This window comes from Pleurodeles waltl, chromosome 3_1 (genome assembly GCF_031143425.1).
Source record: "Pleurodeles waltl isolate 20211129_DDA chromosome 3_1, aPleWal1.hap1.20221129, whole genome shotgun sequence".
In the NCBI taxonomy this organism is placed as follows: domain Eukaryota; kingdom Metazoa; phylum Chordata; class Amphibia; order Caudata; family Salamandridae; genus Pleurodeles; species Pleurodeles waltl.
In genome coordinates, this window is record NC_090440.1 from 401,259,942 (window position 1) to 401,281,462 (window position 21,521).

Here is a 21,521-nt window from a genome sequence, read left to right on the forward strand (position 1 = left end):
CTTGTACTTACGCTTTGAGTGAATCAATGTGTTTAGGTTGACAGCAGTATACAAAAAGTTTCAATTTTGCAGCATAACACTGCCTGGTTGTGAGTCTACATGCCTCTTTAAGAATGTCCATACATTCAGAGGTAAGTTATAAATGCTCAAACTATGACCTCAGGAGCCATATAGCAAGATTGAGTGTTTTGGGGTCTGGATGTCTGATGTGACCTCTATTATGAGTCAAAAGGTCTCGTCTGTTGGGAAGTTTGTGATGGGGAACCACAGACAGATCCAATAGTGCTGTGTACCAAGGTTGACGTGCACATGTGGGAGTCTATGTGCTGTGGGAATCTGTAAAAAGTCACTGTTTTGTATTACAGGGAGAACCTCTAGAGGTGGACGTTTTACCTCTTCCTTTGTTATTTGAGCCTCTAAAAGATCCTCTGAAGGAACCCTTTTTGTCAAAATGTGTTTCTTGTTTATTTTGTGAGGTGGAGGGCTCAGTGGATGATGTTTTGTAACGACCCCTAAATTGTGGCCTACGAAAATTACCCCAGTTGGTGTAGTTAATAAGGCCCCCATGGTTTTAGCTTTTTCAGAGTCTTTCTTTAATTTATCAATAGTAGTATCTACTTCTGGGCCAAATAAATGCTTTCTGTCAAAAGGCATGTTGAGGACCGCCTGTTGTATCTCTGGTTTGAATCCTGAACACCTCAACCAGGCATGTCTGCTTATGAGAACACTAGTGTTAACACCATGTGCTACTGTGTCAGCTGCATTAATGGCACATCTGACTGAGTTATTTGAGACGGCCTGGACGGCCTGTCCTTCTGCGACTATCTCCTGCCCTCTTTTTTGGTGTTCTTGTGGAAGATACTGAAGTAATTCTTCCATTTCGTCCCAGTGAGCCCTGTCATAATTCGCCAGGAGAGCTTGAGAATCTGCAATTCTCCAGTGATTTGCAGCTTAAGCAACCCTGCCCACTGTGTCCAGTTTTTACTCTCCTTATCTGGAGGAAGAGCATCCCCTCTAGACTGGCTATTAGCATGCTTTTGTGCCGCACTTACCACTATAGAATTCGGTGGTAATTGTGTTTTTATAAACATTGGATCTGAAAGTGCAACTTTATATTTTTTATCTATCCTTGGTGCAATGATTCTTGCCCTAACAGGTTCTTTGAATATGTCTGTGCCATGTATGAGCATACCTGGCAGTGTGGGTAGAAACTGATACTCTTTATGAGTGTTAGAGTATCGAAGAGACAATCCTCCTTTATTGGGTCAGTATGCATCTGCACATTATGATATACTGCTGCACTTGCAATCACTTGATTATATGCAGTTGTATCCTCAGGGGAAGGAAGCCTTGCTGGATAGAGGTCAGGGTCATTAGGGAGAATGGGATCTGGGTCATATAGATCCCAAGGGTCTACATCCTTTGGAAGATCACTTAAGTAATCTCTATGAAAGATGATGATGACCCTTGCAGAGAGAACTGTGGTTGTGTAAAAGATGTAGGTGATTGTGGTGGAAGTGGAATAGAGGGAAGTACAGTAGAGTGAGGGGAAGAAGGCAGAGGTTGGTCTGGAGCCTTGTGTTTTCCTTTGGAGACTTTCTTCGGTGGAGGCACAGTGTCTAATGTTTCTTGGAAAGTAAGTCTCTTTTTAAACAGGAGGAGAAGCAATTGTTTTTCCTGTTCCCTTCTGTATATTAATTTTGCACTGTTGAGCGACCAGGGCTTCCAAAATAGGCACCACGGGAGGAGTCTCTTCAGTAGAAAGTGTGGAATCTTTGCCAAGGATAATTTTCGGTTTTGAAATTTTCGATATTGAAGTCTTTTTTCGAGCTGAAAATATTGGCTCCAAAGTTGATGGTGATGGCTGCTTTTTCGACGCCAAAGTGGTTGATTCGAAAGCTCGACTCGATCCTGATGTAGAATAGGATGGCATTGAGTCTTTGGTCGGTGCCGAAGGCTTAATGATCTTTATGAATTTTGGTGCCGACCAGAGCGTGGGGCATCCAAATGTATTTTTCAGATCCTACCATGGCCTGAAGGCAGTGGAGGAGCGATGACCAACTTGGAAGTCTTTTCAACAGTATTCGCGTGGTGAGATGGGGCTGGTGTGCTCCTGGAACCGACTGGCTCTCAAAATCACAATCTTGGTCCGACTCGGAGTCTCAGATGGAAAGGGCTGCCTGGTGTCTGACTTCTTCTTGTGCGTGTTCTTCTCCGAATATGTCAGAAGAGTAGTCAGTTGTTTTCAATGCCATATCTAACCAATGTGCTCTGCCCGCAGGTGTCGCAGGTCTCCTCCTTATTTTCTGGAGACAAACACAAATTACACACCAAGTGTTGATCTCTACACGGAAACTTGGAGTGACATTTAGGACAGAATCTAAATGGAGAACGTTCCATTAGCCTAGCATTTTTCAACAACAGTTGTCCAAGTATGCCCAAGAAGCACGTGGACACCCCTAAGGACATTGAATCAACCCCAATAATGAAAATCCTATTGATTAATTAAAGTATGGAATACGTGATTGAAAACCATACCGTAAATAAAAAAGATGGAAAGTAAAGTTCAAGAGAGACCGAACCGAGATTCCCCATAGTGAGAAGAAACACGTCCGAACCCGACAGAGGAGAGAAAAAAATCTAACAAAGGACTCAATGCCAATGTGCACTATTACCGAGAGGAGCTGTCACTCAATCTTGTGACTCAAAAAAATTATTCAAAGAAAAACAACTTGTAACACTCTGAGCCCAACAATAGATGGCGGACTTATGCAAAGCATGTGTATCTACAGCCACAAGTGCCATCGAACATAAAATGATAAAAGATATGTTACAAAACAGGGAGAGAGAGACCACAAGAAGTATTTCAGAGTGGCGCCATATGTGAAAAAGATAACATCAAAAGAGAATGAAACTGCAAAGGGAAAATTACATCAAAAACTTACATCCAGTAGTCCACCATAGCGGAAGATACTGAGCAGTGAATGAACGTGGCTCTCGCTGGTGAAGTACAGACGTGTCCTAACATGGCGACCTGGTGACAAAACTCCTCTTGAGTACCTAAACCAGAACAAGTACAGGCAAGTGTGAGTAATAATACAGCACAATGCTAAAGAACAGAACATGAGTGAATGAGAACGGATGCAATCTGAGAAGCTGGATAAGAACATGTATGCAATCAAGGGGAGGTTAATCAAGAGGAGCAGTTAAACATTCTCATACTACTAAACATACTATAAAAGTAATGCCACACATGTTTGTTAAAACAGATGTTTTCAGTATGTTTGAAATCTATGAATATACACAAAAGGCATGATGTCAGTCTCCGTAATATGATGAAAGAATTACACTATCATATTACTGTGCCACGCAGTCTTCCAAATGACAATATGAGTGTACTTTGCATGTGTCTTTATCACCTTGTAATACACAGAGTGATAAGTCAGGGAGTGATGACAAATTATAGGCTCAGTAGTAGTGAGTTTAAGAATTTTCTTGTTGTGCTAATCGGACACTAAGGTGCTGCAATGAAAAGTCTTACAGGGAATTCAGTATTCATGTTGGTAGTAAAGAAAAACAAACAAGCAACAAATTGTTTAACCTGCCAAAGCGTCAGTAAAGAAAGACTCATAAAAACCCACACTACTATAAACTGCTTCTAGTGTATAAGTAGTGTGAACTGGGATTTTACAAGCCATGTGGTCTCCGGATAAGGACAAAGAACCATATGTAAAATAGCAGCTGGCTCTAATCTAAAAATATGGAAATGGCTAGTTTCTGTCAGAGCTAGCATGAGAGAGGCATGTTAAAGACAGTTTGCCTCTCAGGAAACCAATAAATCAGAATACTATGGATCTTGACAGGTGATTTTGAAAAAGGCAGCAATGTGCCTCTTGCCTCCTGTAAAAAAGTGTAGGAAACTACTGAAGAATGCAGCTTACATGCTGCTAAATGCTATGGGAAGGATTGGGCAGCTCATTGTATATACTAAAGGTGGACGAAATTGTGAGTTTAGGGGAACGATGAACCAAGAACATTTTAGATGAAGGAATGTATGCATTTCAACACATATACAATACATAAATTACACATTACTCCACCTAAATGACTGCTTTAAGATGGAATCATTACACAAAAAAACGTGCTAATGGGCTATTGAAAACAGTCTTTATGCATAGGTACTGACACACAAAGCACAGGATATTCCCACATGTAAACGCGATACTCTAAATAAGAAGGCTTACAAGGGGTGCAGTTTGTTCACTGATTCATCCTCATGAGTTCTCTGCAGATCCAGCTGAATCTTACTGAGAAGGGGAAGGCAGTAGCCAATTGCAATTTCCAGCTTCTCTTCCTTGTTGATTCCATACTCCTGCAGCAGAGAAGTCCGTAAAGTATGCAGAACAAGAAGGGGGAAGAAGGAAGGGGTTGGAGTGTAAGAATACAGGAGGATGAGAAAACAAATTCCAGAAAGTGTAGAAGAAATAAGAAGCAAAAGGGCAGAGGGATCAAATAAAGAAACACATTCATTATTGACATATATTTTACCATCACTACTGCAATTAATAATATACAAAAAAATTAGGAAAAACAATAGATAACATATTGTGAGAGAACCAGCCAATGTATATGGAGCACACCTAGGATAGAAACGCAAACAAAAGTACAGACCAATTCAACGGAAGATAGCACTGACAGTAGATGCTTTGTATATCAATGCTGAATCAATTAAATTGAAAAAATATTCGGAAAATCAAAAGATGAGGCATTGTGAATCTGAAGGTATAGATGAAAGTTGTCATAACCATTGATGTAAATAGGGATAGGCATGAATAAGCAAAATGACATGCTTTAAACATTGAAATGTTACTATACGTGGGTGATGGCATAAGGACAAGGAAAATGTTACTTACCCTCTAAGCACCTGTAGCGTGTAGTGTTGTATATGGTAGATTCACAACCTTTGCATAATCCTGCCATCTAGTGTTGGGCTCAGACGTTTTCAAGTTATTTTTCTTTAAAGAAAGGTTTTTTTGCGTCACAGGATGCATTGTGACTCCACCCTATGTAGACTAAGCACCTAGACACCGACTAATTTTAAGATTGTTTTTCATGCAGTGGGTGGGAATAAGTACGGGGTGACGAGTGAAAGCAACATTGTGCACCACGTATTGTGGAAGCAAATTAAGTACTAAAAGAAGAGATCTAAAATTATAGCCACACGGTTCTGGGAGAGGAGTGCGGGAGCATGTGAAAATATAGCACTACCTGTACAAACAGATGTTTATAACGTAAGTAACATTTTCTTCTGTAGCATGCGTTGCTGTAGACACACATGATCTGCATAGAATGCAAAGCAGTATGCTGTAGTTTGTGTGTGGATAAAGCAGATATCTGAAAATAAAGTCATTAGGACTGTCTGGCCAACCACATCCTACTGGCAAGCTAACATCAATGCACAATAATGTTTAGTAAAGTGCGCAGAGCTAAGCAAGTTGCTGCCTTACACGTCAGCTAGTAGGATATTACTAAGGAAGGCCATGCTTCCTCATGTTTTGTGTGTAGAATGCACCCTGGGAGTAACAGGGAGGGCTCTTTTGGCTTTGTAGAAGCAGGTTTGGATGCACTTGACTAACCATCTGCCAATATTGGCCTTGGAAAAAGGCTGGCCCTTAATGGGGTTTTGCAAAGACTACAAACAACAGGTGAAACCTGCGAAAGGGATTTGTCCTGTTAATGTAATACACAAGAGCAGGTTTAACATCTAGGGTGTGAAGGACTCTCTGCTACAGAGTCTGGTTGAGGGAGAAAGACTGGCAGCCTTATGGTCTGATTGTGGTGGAAAAGGGAAACCACTTTGAGGAGGAACTTCCGGTTGGTCTGAGAATGACTGTGTCTGTGGACCTGAATGAAAGTTTCCTGGAGTGTAAGGCCTGCAACTCACTGATGCGTCTGAGAGATGTCATGGTATAAGAAAAGTTACTTTCCAGGAGAGGAACTCCAAGAGGCAAGATCACAATGGCTTTAATGTGGGACCCATGATTCTGGTAAGGACCATGTTGAGGTTCCATACAGGGACGGGGAGGGGGACTCTGGAAGAGCCCTCTATTAAGGTCTTGATTACTGGAATGCGAAAAAGAGTGCATAGTTTGTCTTGCCTATGTGTGTGTAAGAAACTTGTATGTGGAGGGAAAAGGGTAAGGCTTGTTCACCATGATTTCCCTGAGGGTTTTCAGAGTTCATGTGCGAGGTTGCCACAAATCACCGTTTGAGTAAGGTGCTGCTAGAGAGACGGGAGCGTTGGGCTGACAGCTGCTAACTGGTGTGGGAGTGACTCAGTCACCTACAAGTAGAGGTGCTGCCGCCCCAAATCCAGCAGTCTTGTTGAGACATGAGAGTCCTTATGACAATGGCAGGGGTTGTGAAAAGCAATAGGTAGTCACAGTGGCCAACCACCGCTAGTACCAACTGATTTCATGAGATATCCTTCCAGAGAGAGAAGAAATCCTGCAATATCCCTGGCAGGTGATGTGCCATCAGGGGAGGCAGAGCAAGTCAGTTGTTGGAAGAGGATGCTCCTTTGCCGGAGTTGAATCTCATTCTGCCTTTGTTGTTACTGGCCATTATTGTAGAAACCTCTGGTGTACCCTCTGCTTGCCCATTGGTAGAAAGGCTGCTGCTGTCTCTGGTTGGAATGGTGGGATCAGGAGAGGTGGCCTTGGTGTCTTCTTGGATGTGCTGTCTCTGAAAGGAGCCTCTAGTAGTCGGGGTTTGAAGGCCATTGATTTGGCAATATCAGTGTCCTTCTTCACCCTTCTCCCACATCTCACCAACCTGGGAACCAAATAGGAGTTCTGCAGCAGAGAGCTGGTTGAGGGGCTGCTGCCTGAACTATGGCTTAAAAACAGAGAAGCTTCCCAGGCAAGGAGTATGATAAGCAAACTGTGTCCATGACAAAGCGTTACAAAGGATGGTAGTGTTTGGCAATGGTTTTACCCTTGGACATCATCTTCTTGGCCTTTTCCTGAACTCTTCAGGAAGATGTTTGACCAACTCTTGCTTTTCTTCCCACTGGGCTTCATCATAGCGGAAGAGGAGTCCCACAGATTTGGCTGTGTGCTAATGGGTAACTGCTCCTAAAGCCATCCTCTTGCCTCTCTGCCCAGCTTACTTTCCTTATCGGCCTGTGGCTTGAGCAGAAGCTCACTTTAGGTGTTGTGCATGACCCAGGGGTTGGGTGGAACATGACCCTTCACGTACACAGGGTTACTGGGAGAGGACTTATATTTTTTCTCTACTCATGTTACCACCATGGCCTTAACTGGTTCCCTGAATTTCTCTGGGGCAGACTTTAGCATGCCCTTCAACATGGAAAGAAAGGGCACTGCCTGCTTTCCGATTTGGACAATGTTTGACTGAGGAAGTTGTCTTCTCATGGAGGACGTGGAAGCCCACCCTGCAAACATGGCTGCTCGGTAGATGACTTCATGATGGGCCAGGGTATCATCTGGGAAAATGCCCTAACAGGGTAATAATTGAGGTCTGTCACCCAAGGTGTTTGGAAGAGAGGTGGGGTCAGTATCGTAGTCATTCCAAGGGTTCTCTGTAGGCCCTAACTCAAAGGGGAGAATTAAGGTTCATCGGGCCAAAAAGTCGGCCTGGGTTATAACAAGAGTGAGGAGATAACTCTGGTGGGAGATGGTGTACATGGCAGTGGTAATGGCAGAGGTGTTGGAAGAGAAGGTGGTGGAGGAGGAGATGGTGGTAGTTTGTGGTGAAAGTGAAGCATAAGGGTGAGGGTTAGTGCCTCAATCGATATGCTTCTTGGTCCCGGGATTCTGCGGGCCTCAGATGCAGGTTGCTTCTCAAATGCCAGTTTCCTACTGCATGGCAGAGTCTCTGTGGATTTCGGTGGGGTCTTTGCTGAAATCTTCCCAGTAAGCAGTAAGGGGATGAACGAAGATCAGCTTCTGCCTCACATCAAGGTCCTCCTACAGCCTTTGAAGGATCAGCTGTTAAGAGAGCTCTCAACATTGGCTCGGAATCGATAAAGGCTCCGGTCACTTCAAGTGGAGTCGTGGCTACATGGGGTTTTGGGGCTTCTCTTCTATGTCCAAGAGAAGTTGACGCATTTAGTTATGTCCTTTTTGGATTTGAGGAGTTTGTTCGGTGCTGACTGAAGCCCGAAAGCAGCAAGGACCGTTGACGCTGTGGTTCTATGAGCACTGGGCTCTAACCTGAACCCCTCAGGAGTGGTTCTCTTCCTCAGAGTGAGGCCGCTTGGGAGGCTTGGAGTGGGTGGCGGAGGCAGCCGTACTTATGACCTGTGTGAAGGTTTTTCTTCTAAAACCACTGATCTTGGAGCCTCTTCTTCTTCTTCCTAGAGGTCAGAGCCCCTGGGAAAGACTGCCTCTAGACTTGGCAACAGCTGAAGGAGCGGTATCCCAAATGGCTGGTGTTCTCGACTTCCTCAAGCGCTGAAGGGGGCCTGTTCAATGAAGATGTCAGGTGTGTTAGCAGCAGAATGCTGGTAAATTTTTTGATGCATGCAGAGTCTCTCCATTTGGTTTTCTTCAACTGGAAGGCTAGAAAAGCTTCATAAAAGGTGCGGTCATGGTAGGGGGAAAGGAGGAGGCTAAAAACCCTGTGTGATCTCACTACAGGTCCTTCACATGGTACTGGGGCAGCACTGGAAGGATATCCATTCCATTTCCCTGTGGGGCTTCGTTTTCTGCGATGTGAGAGTTATTGATGAAGAGGCAAGGGCCATGCGTTCACGGGGAGGGCACAAGGATCTTAATGTTCGGGTACTTGGTCTGTGGTATCAGTCTCAGGATAGTTTAGGTGAGAGAATAAACAGATACTGCAAAGATTTTTCCACGTTTGGGTTCTGAAGAGTCACACACTCTTTTGAAGAAACCAGACACACTGATTTTTCTGAGTTAGTGCACATCCAAACCGGATGGGGCAAAAAAACTATCTTAAAGTCTATGCTCAAGGGCTTTGCCTGCGAAGGGTGGACTCAGAGGGCATCTTGTGACTTGAAAGTGTTTCTTCAAAGAAAAGCAACTTGCAAAACTCTGACCCCAACACAAAATTATAGGAATATGCAGAGCATGTGTAGTTAAAATAACACATATCAAAAACAGTTTAACCGGTTTTCCATATTGTATTACTGTACTTTCACATGATCCCCTTTAGGGGACACTGTTCCACATTTAACCACTCAGGCTACCTCGGGTGACCCCACCCCCTCCGAGTCTAAGGGCTGGCGGGTTGAATATCCTATGTTGTGGGCTTTACCTGTAGATAGACTGCGAGTAGTCAGAGATTCAATACCATTTTAGGATTAGTACATTATTTCAGATGGCAATAGATAAGCAACCATCACTTGGCAAGAAAATACATTTGCACAGTCTGGATTGAATATGCAGATGCAGGCATCAGCAAGTACCAGGCATGGCAGTGGCACCTTCGTCCTCCAAGATAATGAAAATGTCACTTACCCAGTGTACATCTGTTCGTGGCATTAGTCGCTGCAGATTCACATGTTGTGCATAGCCCGCCATCTGGTGTTGGGTCAGAGTGTTACAAGTTGTTTTTCTTCGAAGAAGTCTTTCGAGTCACAAGACCGAGGGACTCCTCCTCCTTTGCTTCCATTGCGCATGGGCGTCGACTCCATCTTCGATTGTTTTCCCCGCAGAGGGTGAGGTAGGAGTTGTGTGTGTTAGTAATAGTGCCCATGCAATGGAGTGAATAAGTATGTACCAGTTAAGGTTTAAGTAATATATTTACAAAATGTACAAAGTTGAAGATAACTTCCAAACGGCTACAGGCTCCCGGGGAGGCGGGTGGGCACATGTGAATCTGCAGCGACTAATGCCACGAACAGATGTACACTGGGTAAGTGACATTTTCAGTTCGATGGCATGTGTAGCTGCAGATACACATGTTGTGCATAGACTAGTAAGCAGTTATCTCCCCAAAAGTGGTGGCTCAGCCTGTAGGAGTGGAAGTAGTCTGAAATAGAGTTCTTAGTACGGCTTGACCTACTGTGGCTTGTTGTGCGGATAGCACGTCTACACAGTAGTGCTTAGTAAATGTGTGAGGCGTAGACCATGTGGCTGCCTTACATATCTCGTGCATTGGAATATTCCCTAGGAAGGCCATGCTAGCGCCTTTCTTTCGGGTTGAGTGTGCCCTTGGTGTAATGGGCAGCTCCCTTTTGGCTTTAAGGTAGCAGATTTGGATGCATTTAACTATCCATCTGGCTATACCCTGTTTTGATATTGGGTTTCCTGTATGAGGTTTTTGGAATGCAATAAACAGTTGTTTTGTTTTTCTGATTTGTTTTGTTCTGTCAATGTAGTACATTAGTGCTCTTCTGATGTCTAATGTATGTAGTGCCCTTTCAGCTACCGAGTCTGGCTGTGGGAAGAACACTGGTAGTTCTACCGTTTGATTTAAGTGGAACGGTGAAATAACCTTTGGTAGAAATTTGGGATTGGTTCTTAGGACTACCTTATTTTTGTGTATCTGGATATAAGGTTCTTGTATTGTAAACGCCTGAATTTCACTTACTCTTCTTAGAGATGTGATGGCGATGAGAAATGCAACTTTCCAGGTTAGGAATTGTATTTCGCAAGAATACATGGGTTCAAAAGGTGGACCCATGAGTCTTGTTAAGACGATGTTGAGGTTCCATGAAGGAACGGGTGGTGTCCTTGGTGGTATAATTCTTTTGAGGCCTTCCATAAACGCTTTAATGACAGGTATCCTAAATAGTGAAGTTGAATGGGTAATCTGCAGGTATGCAGATATTGCTGCGAGGTGTATTTTAATGGAAGAGAAGGCCAGGTTTGATTTTTGTAAGTGTAGTAAGTAACCCACTACATCCTTTGGAGATGCGTGTAATGGTTGAATTTGATTATTATGGCAGTAGCAAACAAACCTTTTCCATTTGCTTGCGTAGCAGTGTCTAGTGGATGGTCTTCTAGCTTGCTTTATGACTTCCATACATTCTTGTGTGAGGTTTAAGTGTCCAAATTCTAGGATTTCAGGAGCCAGATTGCTAGATTCAGCGATGCTGGGTTTGGATGCCTGATATGTTGTTTGTGTTGTGTTAACAGATCTGGCCTGTTGGGTAACTTGACGTGGGGTACTACTGATAGGTCTAGCAGTGTTGTGTACCATGGTTGCCTCGCCCATGTTGGTGCTATCAGTATGAGTTTGAGTTTGTTTTGACTCAATTTGTTTACTAGATATGGAAGGAGAGGGAGAGGGGGAAAAGCGTACGCAAATATCCCTGACCAGTACATCCATAGGGCATTGCCTTGGGACTGCCTGTGTGGGTATCTGGATGCGAAGTTTTGGCATTTTACGTTCTCCTTTGTTGCAAATAAGTCTATTTGAGGTGTTCCCCAAATTTTGAAGTAAGTGTTTAGAATTTGGGGGTGAATTTCCCATTCGTGGACCTGTTGGTGATCTCGAGAGAGATTGTCTGCAAGTTGATTCTGGATCCCCGGAATAAACTGTGCTATTAGGCGAATGTGGTTGTGAATTGCCCATTGCCATATTTTTTGTGCCAGGAGGCACAGCTGTGTCGAGTGTGTCCCCCCCTGTTTGTTTAGATAATACATTGTTGTCATGTTGTCTGTTTTGACAAGAATGTACTTGTGGGTTATGATGGGTTGGAATGCTTTTAACGCTAGGAAAACTGCTAGCAGTTCGAGGTGATTTATATGCAGCTTTGTTTGATGTACGTCCCATTGTCCTTGGATGCTGTGTTGATTGAGGTGTGCTCCCCACCCTGTCATGGAAGCATCTGTTGTTATCACGTATTGTGGCACTGGGTCTTGGAAAGGCCGCCCTTTGTTTAAATTTATACTGTTCCACCATAGAAGCGAGATGTACGTTTGGCGGTCTATCAACACCAGATCTAGAAGGTGACCCTGTGCTTGTGACCATTGTGATGCTAGGCACTGTTGTAAGGGCCTCATGTGCAGTCTTGCATTCGGGACAATGGCTATGCATGAGGACATCATGCCTAGGAGTTGTAATACCGTCTTTGCCTGTATTTTTTGTATTGGATACATGGTTTGTATAACTTTTTGGAAATTTTGAACCCTTTGTGGACTTGGAGTGGCTATTCCCCTTGTTGTGTCTATTGTTGCTCCTAGGTATTGCTGTACTTTGCACGGCAGAACGCGTGATTTCGCATAGTTGACGGAGAAACCGAGTTTGTAGAGGGTTTGTATGACCTGATCTGTGTGGTGTGAACACTTTGTCAGTGAGTTGGTCTTGATTAGCCAATCGTCTAGATACGGGAAAACGTGTATTTGCCTCCTTCTGATGTGTGCAGCTACTACTGCTAGGCATTTTGTAAAGACTCTTGGTGCGGTTGTTATAACGAACGGCAATACTTTGAATTGGTAATGTATTCCTTTGAATACTAACCTTAGGTATTTCCTGTGCGAGGGATGTACCGGTATGTGGAAATATGCGTCTTTGAGATCTAAGGTTGTCATGTAGTCTTGTTGCTTTAGCAATGGTAACACCTCTTGTAGCGTGACCATGTGAAAGTGTTCTGATTTGATGTAGGTGTTTAGTGTTCTGAGATCTAGGATTGGTCTCAGTGTTTTGTCCTTTTTTGGTATTAGAAAGTACAGTGAGTAAACTCCTGTGTTTATTTGTGTACCTGGTACCAGTTCTATTGCGTTCTTTTGCAGTAATGCTTGAACTTCTATTTCCAGAAGGTCTGAATGCTGTTTTGATATATTCTGTGTTTTTGGTGGTATATTTGGAGGGATTTGGAGAAATTCTATGCAATAACCATGTTGGATAATTACTAAGACCCAAGTGTCTGTTGTTATTTCCTCCCAAGATTGGTAATACTGACTTATTCTTCCCCCCACTGGTGTTGTGTGGAGGGGATGAGTGACCTGTGAGTCACTGTTTGGTTGCAGGTGTTTTTGGGCTTTGAAATTTTCCCCTGTTTCTAGGGAATTGTCCTCCTCTGTACTGGCCCCGAAAGCCTCCCCTTTGGTACTGTCCCTGGTAGGTAGACGGTGTTGAGTGTGAGGTACTGGCTTGTGTGGCCTGACCCCGAAACCCCCCTCTGATGGTTGTTTTGCGGAAGGTGCCGAAAGTGCCTCTGCCCTGCTGGGAATAGAGTGCGCCCCTGGCCTTGGCAGTGTCAGTGTCCTTTTTTAGCTTCTCAATTGCCGTGTCCACTTCAGGTCCGAACAATTGTTGCTCATTGAATGGCATATTGAGCACCGCTTGCTGTATCTCCGGTTTAAAGCCAGATGTTCGTAACCACGCGTGCCTTCTTATGGTTACTGCTGTGTTAATTGTTCTTGCAGCTGTGTCAGCTGCATCCATAGAGGAGCGTATTTGGTTATTGGAGATGTTTTGTCCCTCCTCAACCACCTGTTTCACCCTTTTTTGTAAATCCTTGGGTAGATGCTCGATGAGGTGCTGCATCTCGTCCCAATGGGCTCTATCATAACGCGCTAGGAGCGCTTGAGAGTTAGCGATGCGCCACTGGTTTGCAGCTTGTACTGCGACCCTTTTTCCGGCTGCGTCGAACTTGCGGCTTTCTTTATCCGGAGGTGGTGCATCGCCTGACGTGTGAGAGTTGGCTCTCTTGCGAGCTGCCCCTACTACAACCGAATCTGGTGGGAGTTGTGAGGTGATGAAAGCAGGGTCTGTGGGCGGTGCTTTGTATTTCTTTTCCACCCTTGGTGTTATTGCTCTACTCTTGACAGGCTCTTTGAAGATTTGCTTTGCGTGCCTTAGCATTCCTGGGAGCATAGGCAGGCTCTGGTAGGTGCTATGGGTGGAGGAGAGGGTGTTGAAAAGGAAGTCATCCTCGACAGGTTCCGAGTGTAGCGACACGTTATGGAACTCTGCTGCCCTAGCTACCACCTGTGAATACGCTGTGCTGTCCTCTGGTGGTGAGGGCTTGGTAGGATACGCCTCCGGACTGTTGTCTGACACTGGGGCGTCGTATAGGTCCCAAGCGTCCTGGTCATCTTGGCTCATGGTGGTGTGAGCCGGTGAGTGTGACGGAGTCTGTGCCGGTGATATGTAAGTTACAGGTGGAGGAGAGGGTGGCGGAGTTACCTTCTTCACCACTTTTGTTTGTGGTGCTTGTTCCTGTATTTGGAACTCAAGTCTCCTTTTTCTCCTAATAGGGGGAAGGGTGCTGATCTTCCCTGTTCCACTCTGTATAAAGATCCGCTTTTGAGTGTGGTCTACTTCAGTGGACTGTAACTCTTCCTCGAATCTATGTTTGCGCAATTGAGAGGACAGTGATTGCTCCTCTGAATATGAGCTGGTTGTTGGCTCGGTTGCCGGTCGTTTCGGCACCGAAACTATGTCCTTACTCGTTTTCGGCTCCGAGGCGACTTTTCTCTTTTTTGGAGTCGAAACTTCTCGGCGTCGATCCTCCTCAGAGCCGCTGTCTCTGCGTCGAGCAGCTTCGGCTCCGATGTCTCGGCGTCGATCTTTGTCGGCAGCACTTTCTCGGTCCCGAGATTGCTGCGTGCCTGTGTCTCGACCCGAGTCGGACGATCTCGGCACTAGTTCGGCCTTTTTCGGTGCCGATGGGCGGTCACCGACTTTATGGGTTGAGCCATGGCCTGTTGGCAGTGGCGTCCCCTGGGCCTTGTCTGTTTTCTTGTGTGCTGGCTTCGACGTCTTACTCACTGTTTCGTGGACGTCGAATTCCTCCGAGTCCGATTCATAGATAGAGAAGGCTTCCTCTTCTTCCCCTTGTTCCTCGAACTCTCGGTGTCCTGTCGGCGTGGACGCCATCTGTAATCTTCTGGCTCGCCGGTCACGGAGCGTTTTTCGGGATCGAAACGCGCGACAGGCCTCACAAGTTTCTTCCTTGTGCTCGGGCGACAGGCACAGGTTACAGACCAAATGTTGGTCTGTATATGGGTATTTGTTGTGGCATTTAGGGCAGAATCGGAACGGGGTCCGTTCCATGAGCCTCTATGTTACACGCGGTCGGGCCGACCAGGCCCTGACGGGGGATCGAAATTACCCCGAAGGGCTACCAGAGCTCTTCACGATTCGATTCGGTGTTGATTCTATCTAATCCGATCCCGAACGCAACAATACCGACGTAATTTTCCGAATTTCTAACTATCTTTCCGTTCCGAACCCGGACCGAAAAGGAACACGTCCGAACCCGATGGCGGAAAGAAAACAATCGAAGATGGAGTCGACGCCCATGCGCAATGGAAGCAAAGGAGGAGGAGTCCCTCGGTCTCGTGACTCGAAACTTGTAACACTCCGACCCAACACCAGATGGCGGGCTATGCACAACATGTGTATCTGCAGCTACACATGCCATCGAACATATTATTCTACAGACTATTGCTACCTCCAAGGAAGCTCTAGAAGCCCAAACAGGAGCTATGGGCTCAGATATCTTGCTATTAAGGTAAGAACTACGCCAAGCAGTAGACAAAATGACAGATGCTGAAGAGCAATTATCAACCATAGAAAACACTGTCAAATACCATTACCAAAGAACAAGCTGTCGGCAACAACAACAATTTTTGCAGTTAGGGTGGAGGATGCAGAAGAGTGCACATGCCACAATAATCTCGGGTTTGTTGGCTTCCCGGAAAGTTCTGAAAGTATGTCACTGGCACTGTTTCTGGAGTGGTGGCTAAGGTAATTACTCCCCTCCAGATAGGTTATCTACATGTTTTGTAACAGAATGAGCACACTGTGCACTATTGCATCAACTGCCACTGAAGACACTACCCTGCCAATTATATTAGCACACTTCCTAAAGTACAAAAACAGGGATGAAATCCTGTGCTTCGCAAAGAGACCAGAACCAACTTGGTTATGAGTCTCACTCTACAAAGATATTTTTGGACTATACCAGACTTGTGCAACACAACGCAAGTCCTGCAATGCGGCCAAGAGGGAAATGAAATGTGTGAATATCCATTATATGTATGTGAAACTTAAGGTGATGTTCCAGTCTTGCACTTCTTTTTTGAAAACTAGGAAGCGGTGTGGAAATAAGTGGAGGACAGATGCCCAACGTGACCTCATCAACAACCAGCCCAAGGGGGTGAGGTGGAGGCAGCCCCGCCTGGAGACACCCCTTTTAGGGACACACAACCTAGATCATGGAAGCGGGTCAGATACAGCTGAAACAAGGAGGATTCACAAAAGTTCCGTCTGGCGAGGACAAGATGTGAAGGGACCCCGTGGCCAAGAAAAGAAATGACGGGACAGAGGTGGCCCCACAGCTACCCCCAATGGAGCATCTCCTCACTACCGCTACATTAAGATGCTCATAAGTTATCTTTGGTGAGATACTGTGTTAGCATTTCATTGGTACCTCCTTAGTACTCTTGTCATCAAGTGAATGTACACTGGAGTTACTGATCAAGATTTAAGGGAAGTAGGGACCGTGAGGTTAGGGCATCCATCGGTCTCCCCCAGATTGATATTCGTCATCTTGTCCCAAAAAGATAAATGGACAAGATGTTGACAACCCTGGATGGGGGGTGGGGGGATTAAGGTGTTTGGTAAAATGAGGTCAAGCTGTTGCTTTGTGATTCAGTTGGAGTTTGTCTTGAGTTTATTCCATACCAGATGCTTCAATTTTTCTACCTATAGGGTGGGGTGGGTCGGGGGGGAGGGGTGGGGGGGTTCAGTGCTGAGGAGGGAAGAAGATATTGTTACATTTCTAGTTTCACAGGGGTCCAAGGCCAGCTTGCTTTTGCTGCACACCTGCATTCACCCAGACACAATGATTTTAGACACACTAATTTATTCACACCCTAATAGCTGTTGAGGAAGAGAAGGTGATAGGCCAATCAACAATCCTTTGTTGTAATACCAATGGGCTGCAGGACCAAATTAGAAAGGGGTGCCATTCAGGTGGCTAATCATCCTCATCCTGTCATACTTTTCTCAAGGAAAACCACCTGATGGTTAACAGTTGTACCTTCCTGGTTTGTATGAGCCTTTCCCAGGTGTACCATGCTGGCTGTACCAGGGAATACGCAGGGTTAGCCACATTACTTTACAAGATTTTTCCTTTTAAAACTAAAGAGGTGTGGCAAAATACTCTGGGCAGGTATGTTGCGGTAGATTGGCTATTGCAGGGCTGCCTATGATGGGGGTATAGCGATAGCTGATTTCACATATAACTATAGGCTAGCTCACCTGATGGTTATCAATGAGTGGTTGTGTAACACACTGAGTGACCCAGCCTATGTATCTACGAAGTTGGCGACACAGGAGGTTCAGTTGCTATACCTCCTCTATGGGGGGGGACGCATAGTCCCCATCCACCCACTACTTTGGTAGTGGTTCAGACGTGCATGACATAATCAGGGCAACAGGGTGGAGTCACAGGCTAAACAAAGAGAGCCTGCTGTGGACAGGGAGATGGCTGAGGAAGGTGGCGGAGGTGCAGGGTTTCCAACAGTGGGATAGTATCGGGATTTCTATACTGGAAGACATCAGGACTTTGATGAAGTTGTTCTCAACTCTACAGTGTGAGTTTGCCTTACATTATAGCCAGTTCTATAGATATCTTCATCTCTGACACACTGTAGGAAGCTGGCTCTCTATATAGTCCACGAAAATGAAGCATACTGTGCGAAGAGTCCAGTGGATACCCAATTGGTATTGCAAAGGGAAGAATAGATAGAATGCTCTATTTGTGGTATTGTGGCCGAGTAGTTAGGCTTATCAGAGGGTAGTGCTAAGCATTTGATGTGCTCAAAGAGGCAATAAATGAGACGCACACTCAAGACCAATTTAGAAAAATAAAATTTTTTATATATGTTTCAAACCCAAGAACTTTGTAATCAGGTAAGTAGACTTTTAACCATAAATACTTTGCAGTTTCAAAAATAGACACAGTACAATTTTCAGAGATATCTCAATGTTATCCTATGGAGCAAAAACAATGTTAGGCAAACACAGGGTTAACGATGACTTACAAAGCCAATCTCAGGGAGTTAAGATAAGTACTGGACACTGATCAGAGCCACACCTACAGGTCACACTGGGTGGCACTGGGGCGGCTGGATGCAGAGGTGCAGTAAGGCATCAGGGCTACAGTGTCACTGAGGTGTGCTCTCCAGCCCACTAGAGAAGAGTTTGTGGTGATGGTCACTTGGGGAACTAGGTCAGCAAAGGGCCTGCCCTGCAACAGATTTTTGCTTTTCCACCGCTACAGAGAGGAATGAGTGCTAGCCCTTACTAACACTAAGGGCCAGCTGTACTAAGCTTTTTTCTGTGCACACGGACCCCGATTTAGAGAATCCCAAAATAGGTTTGTTAGTCGCAATTAGGAAGGGGCATGTCAAGGGTGTCCCCTCCTATTTGCAAGGCGCAGTGGTATGCATGATTGTTTTGTGACAATGAATGCGGTTGCAAAACAATCGCAGCTAACACCAATTTCAGCATACACTAGCAGAGAGTCTGTTGGGACACAGCCACAAATGGTTCTTGTGGAGCATGTTTCCATTTTTCCACGCCCTGAGTAACCACACTAGCCTTGATAAGCTCCTTAAAGTTTTTTCTGCAAAATCATTAATGTATAGTTTTAGAATGGGAAAGAAATGAGTAGATTGCTCGACTGTTCATCGAAAGTTCAGGAATGGCCCAATGAGGCAATTACAAAACCATTAATGAGGATGGATTGCTAAATCATGGGCATAGTTAACTTCAGATCTTTACCACACCATAAAAAAGAGAGTAGACTGATGCTAGAGGCAGATCAACTGGATGCTTTGTTACTGACTGAAACCTGGCTTCATGAGAGTGCAGGTCCTGACATATTGATGGCTGTACCACAGGGCTATCACATTTTCAGACATGATCATATTGGCATATCAGGGGGCGGACTTGCAATTTGTTCTAAAGATGACTATAGACGTCAAACTACCTCTTTACCAATACCTGAGTGCAAAAATTTCCAGTTTGATATCACAACATCTCCTACTTACACCTTTTCTGGTGTTCTAATTTATAGATCACCAGGCCAACACGTTAAATTCACAGAAGCGTTACCAGATGCATTAGCTAGCCTGGTTGCCTGTAAAAGGTATTTTAGAATATAAGATCTTAATATTTACTTCGATGAGACTAATCACTCTGCGGCAGCAAGATCAATACAGGACCTGGAGGTCATTCAGGTAATACAAAAAATAAATGCCTCAACACATGAGAAAGGTATATTCTAGACCCAATCTTTAGCAATGACCCAAAGATTCAGATAGATATGGCCACTCCTTTACCATGGTCAGACCACTTTTTAAAATCTTTTTTATTCCATTTGTGGTGGAGAATTTGGCGGTTAGAGAAACAATTAAATCTTCCTTGAGATTAGAGTGAAGATGGGCTAAACTATCACCCAATGACTGGATGGCAACACTACAAACCTCACTACCTACTCTAGGGGATAACCCAGGTGAAGCCTATGAACGGTGTGAAGACTGTATAGGGCAAGCTCTAGATTGCTATACTCCAATTTCCAAGAATACCTGCAAAATAAACTCCAAATCCGCTCCATGGTATAATGGTCACCTTGCCTTTCTGAGAAAACATTGCAAGCGACTTGAGAGGAAGTGGAGAAAATCATATGAACCACAACTAAAAAAATGTTTATAAAACTGCCATCAGGCAATATCACAGTGAAATTAAAAAGGCACAGGCCATCTACTACAAGAAGAAAATTAGTTGGACCTCAAACTCACCAAAGGAACAATTCAAGATTGTCAAATCACTCATCAGTATTGACCCGGGTAGTTCTCTCCCACCATCCACTGTGACCCGTCGTAACCAGATAGCAGCCTTTTTTCAGAAAAAGGTCACAGATATTTATGACTCATAATAAGCCAATCTAGCCCAACTCTCTCTTCAAATTTATAATTCTCCACCTGTTGCGGTCTCAGCACAACTGACATTGATTCCCATTGATCAATGAGGAGAAGGTTTGCGCATACATAGGTAAGGTTAAATCGGGTTCACTTCTAGAGCCAGCCTCGCCACAAATTCTGGCCAAAGGTTTGCAAATACTCCTACCGAGTATAACTGAAGTACTCAGCCTCTCACTTGAATCGGGGTAGTTCCTAAGAAATGGAAGGATGTAGTGATTAGAGCCCTCTTGAATAAACCCCATTTAGATCCATTAACCGTGAGCAACTATCGACCAATTTCACTTTTGGCTACTATGGGAAAGTTTCTTGAGAAACACATTAAACAAACACTGTTGAGTTTTCTCAAAGATAACCAGTGCCTACATTCCAGGCAAATTGGCTTTAGAGCACAACATAGCATTGAGTCAGCTCTTTTAGCTGTGACAGAAGAGCCTAAAGGTTTACTTGATCAGGGAGGTACAGCAGAAATAATTTTATTACATTTAAGCACTGCGTTTGACACAGTAGATCACTTGATTCTGATCAAGAGACCAAAGGAAGTTGGAATGCAGGACAAGGTACTGGAATGGCTTACCTCCTTTATAAAGGACAGAACTTTCCAAATTATTGAAAATGTATGAAGGCAGAAGCCTTCCAAGTGTGGGGTACCACAGGGTTTTGCTCTCAGCCCCACTCTTTGTAATATCTACTTGCGCCATCTGGCAGATATCATCCAGGAGCATGGGATATCCATAATATCCTATGCGGATGATAAGGAACTAGTAGTCTCTTTTGCTGATAGCCGGAATCCAGAACATCGCCAACTTGCCACTTGCCTGGAAAAAGTTGCCCGATAGATGGCAAATTGTTGCCTAAAACTAAATGGCGATAAAATAGAACTAATGATCTTGAGGAATAACTCAGTCCTGCTGCCAGGTATTAGCTGGCCAGACTGTCTGGGGATCCCTCTGGTTCCCAGCTCTCCTATAACGCCCTAGTCATGGATGACCAAGCAAAACAACTTGCTGCCACTTGCTTCAGTCTGTTAAGGACCATTCGCAAGATCTTAGACCTTATTCTGGAGTTCTCTAGAAGAATTGTGATTCAATCTCTGGCGTTAGCTCGCATGGATTATGACAATTGCTTCTACCTTTAGTCACCAAAACTACAGGTAGTTCCAAATGCGGCTGCCAGAATTCTTCTTAACATTCCTAGATCTAACCGTGAAAGAGGCCATGAGAACATTAAATTGGCTACCCAGAGAAGTAAGAATCAAATTGAAATCACTATGTCTGGCACATAGAGCAGTGAATCATAAGGACCCTCTAAGATTAGAGATCTCATATCCCCATACATCCCACCAGGTTTCTACAATCCTCTCAGGGTCATCTATTGAATATTCCAAGAATTCAGAGAGCCAGATGGGGAGGAAGATCTTTTGGGTAACTGGCTCCCAAACTCTGGAACTCAATGCCCCCTGAGTTATGGCATTAGGATGAGAAACCGGAAGATGGTCAAAGCTTTGCTCTTCCCACAATAAATTGTGTAACATCACTCTAACATTGCTCCATGCTGTATAATTTACTCTCTCACCTAGTACCT

The 21,521-nt window shown here is 44.5% G+C and overlaps 1 protein-coding gene across 15 annotated transcripts in view; it reads right to left on the reverse strand.

The window, feature by feature from the left end:
• PPIP5K1 (diphosphoinositol pentakisphosphate kinase 1) overlaps nucleotides 1-21,521 on the reverse strand; it is a 1,126,642-nt gene that overhangs the window by 303,480 nt on the left and 801,641 nt on the right. For all 15 annotated transcript variants that reach the window (XM_069222621.1, XM_069222618.1, XM_069222612.1 and 12 more), the window contains 2 exons: nucleotides 4,245-4,372; nucleotides 2,946-3,060 (listed from right to left, as the gene is read on the reverse strand). In XM_069222621.1, the coding sequence (XP_069078722.1) occupies nucleotides 2,946-3,060; nucleotides 4,245-4,372 (243 nt within the window). The remainder of the gene's footprint in view (nucleotides 1-2,945; nucleotides 3,061-4,244; nucleotides 4,373-21,521) is intronic.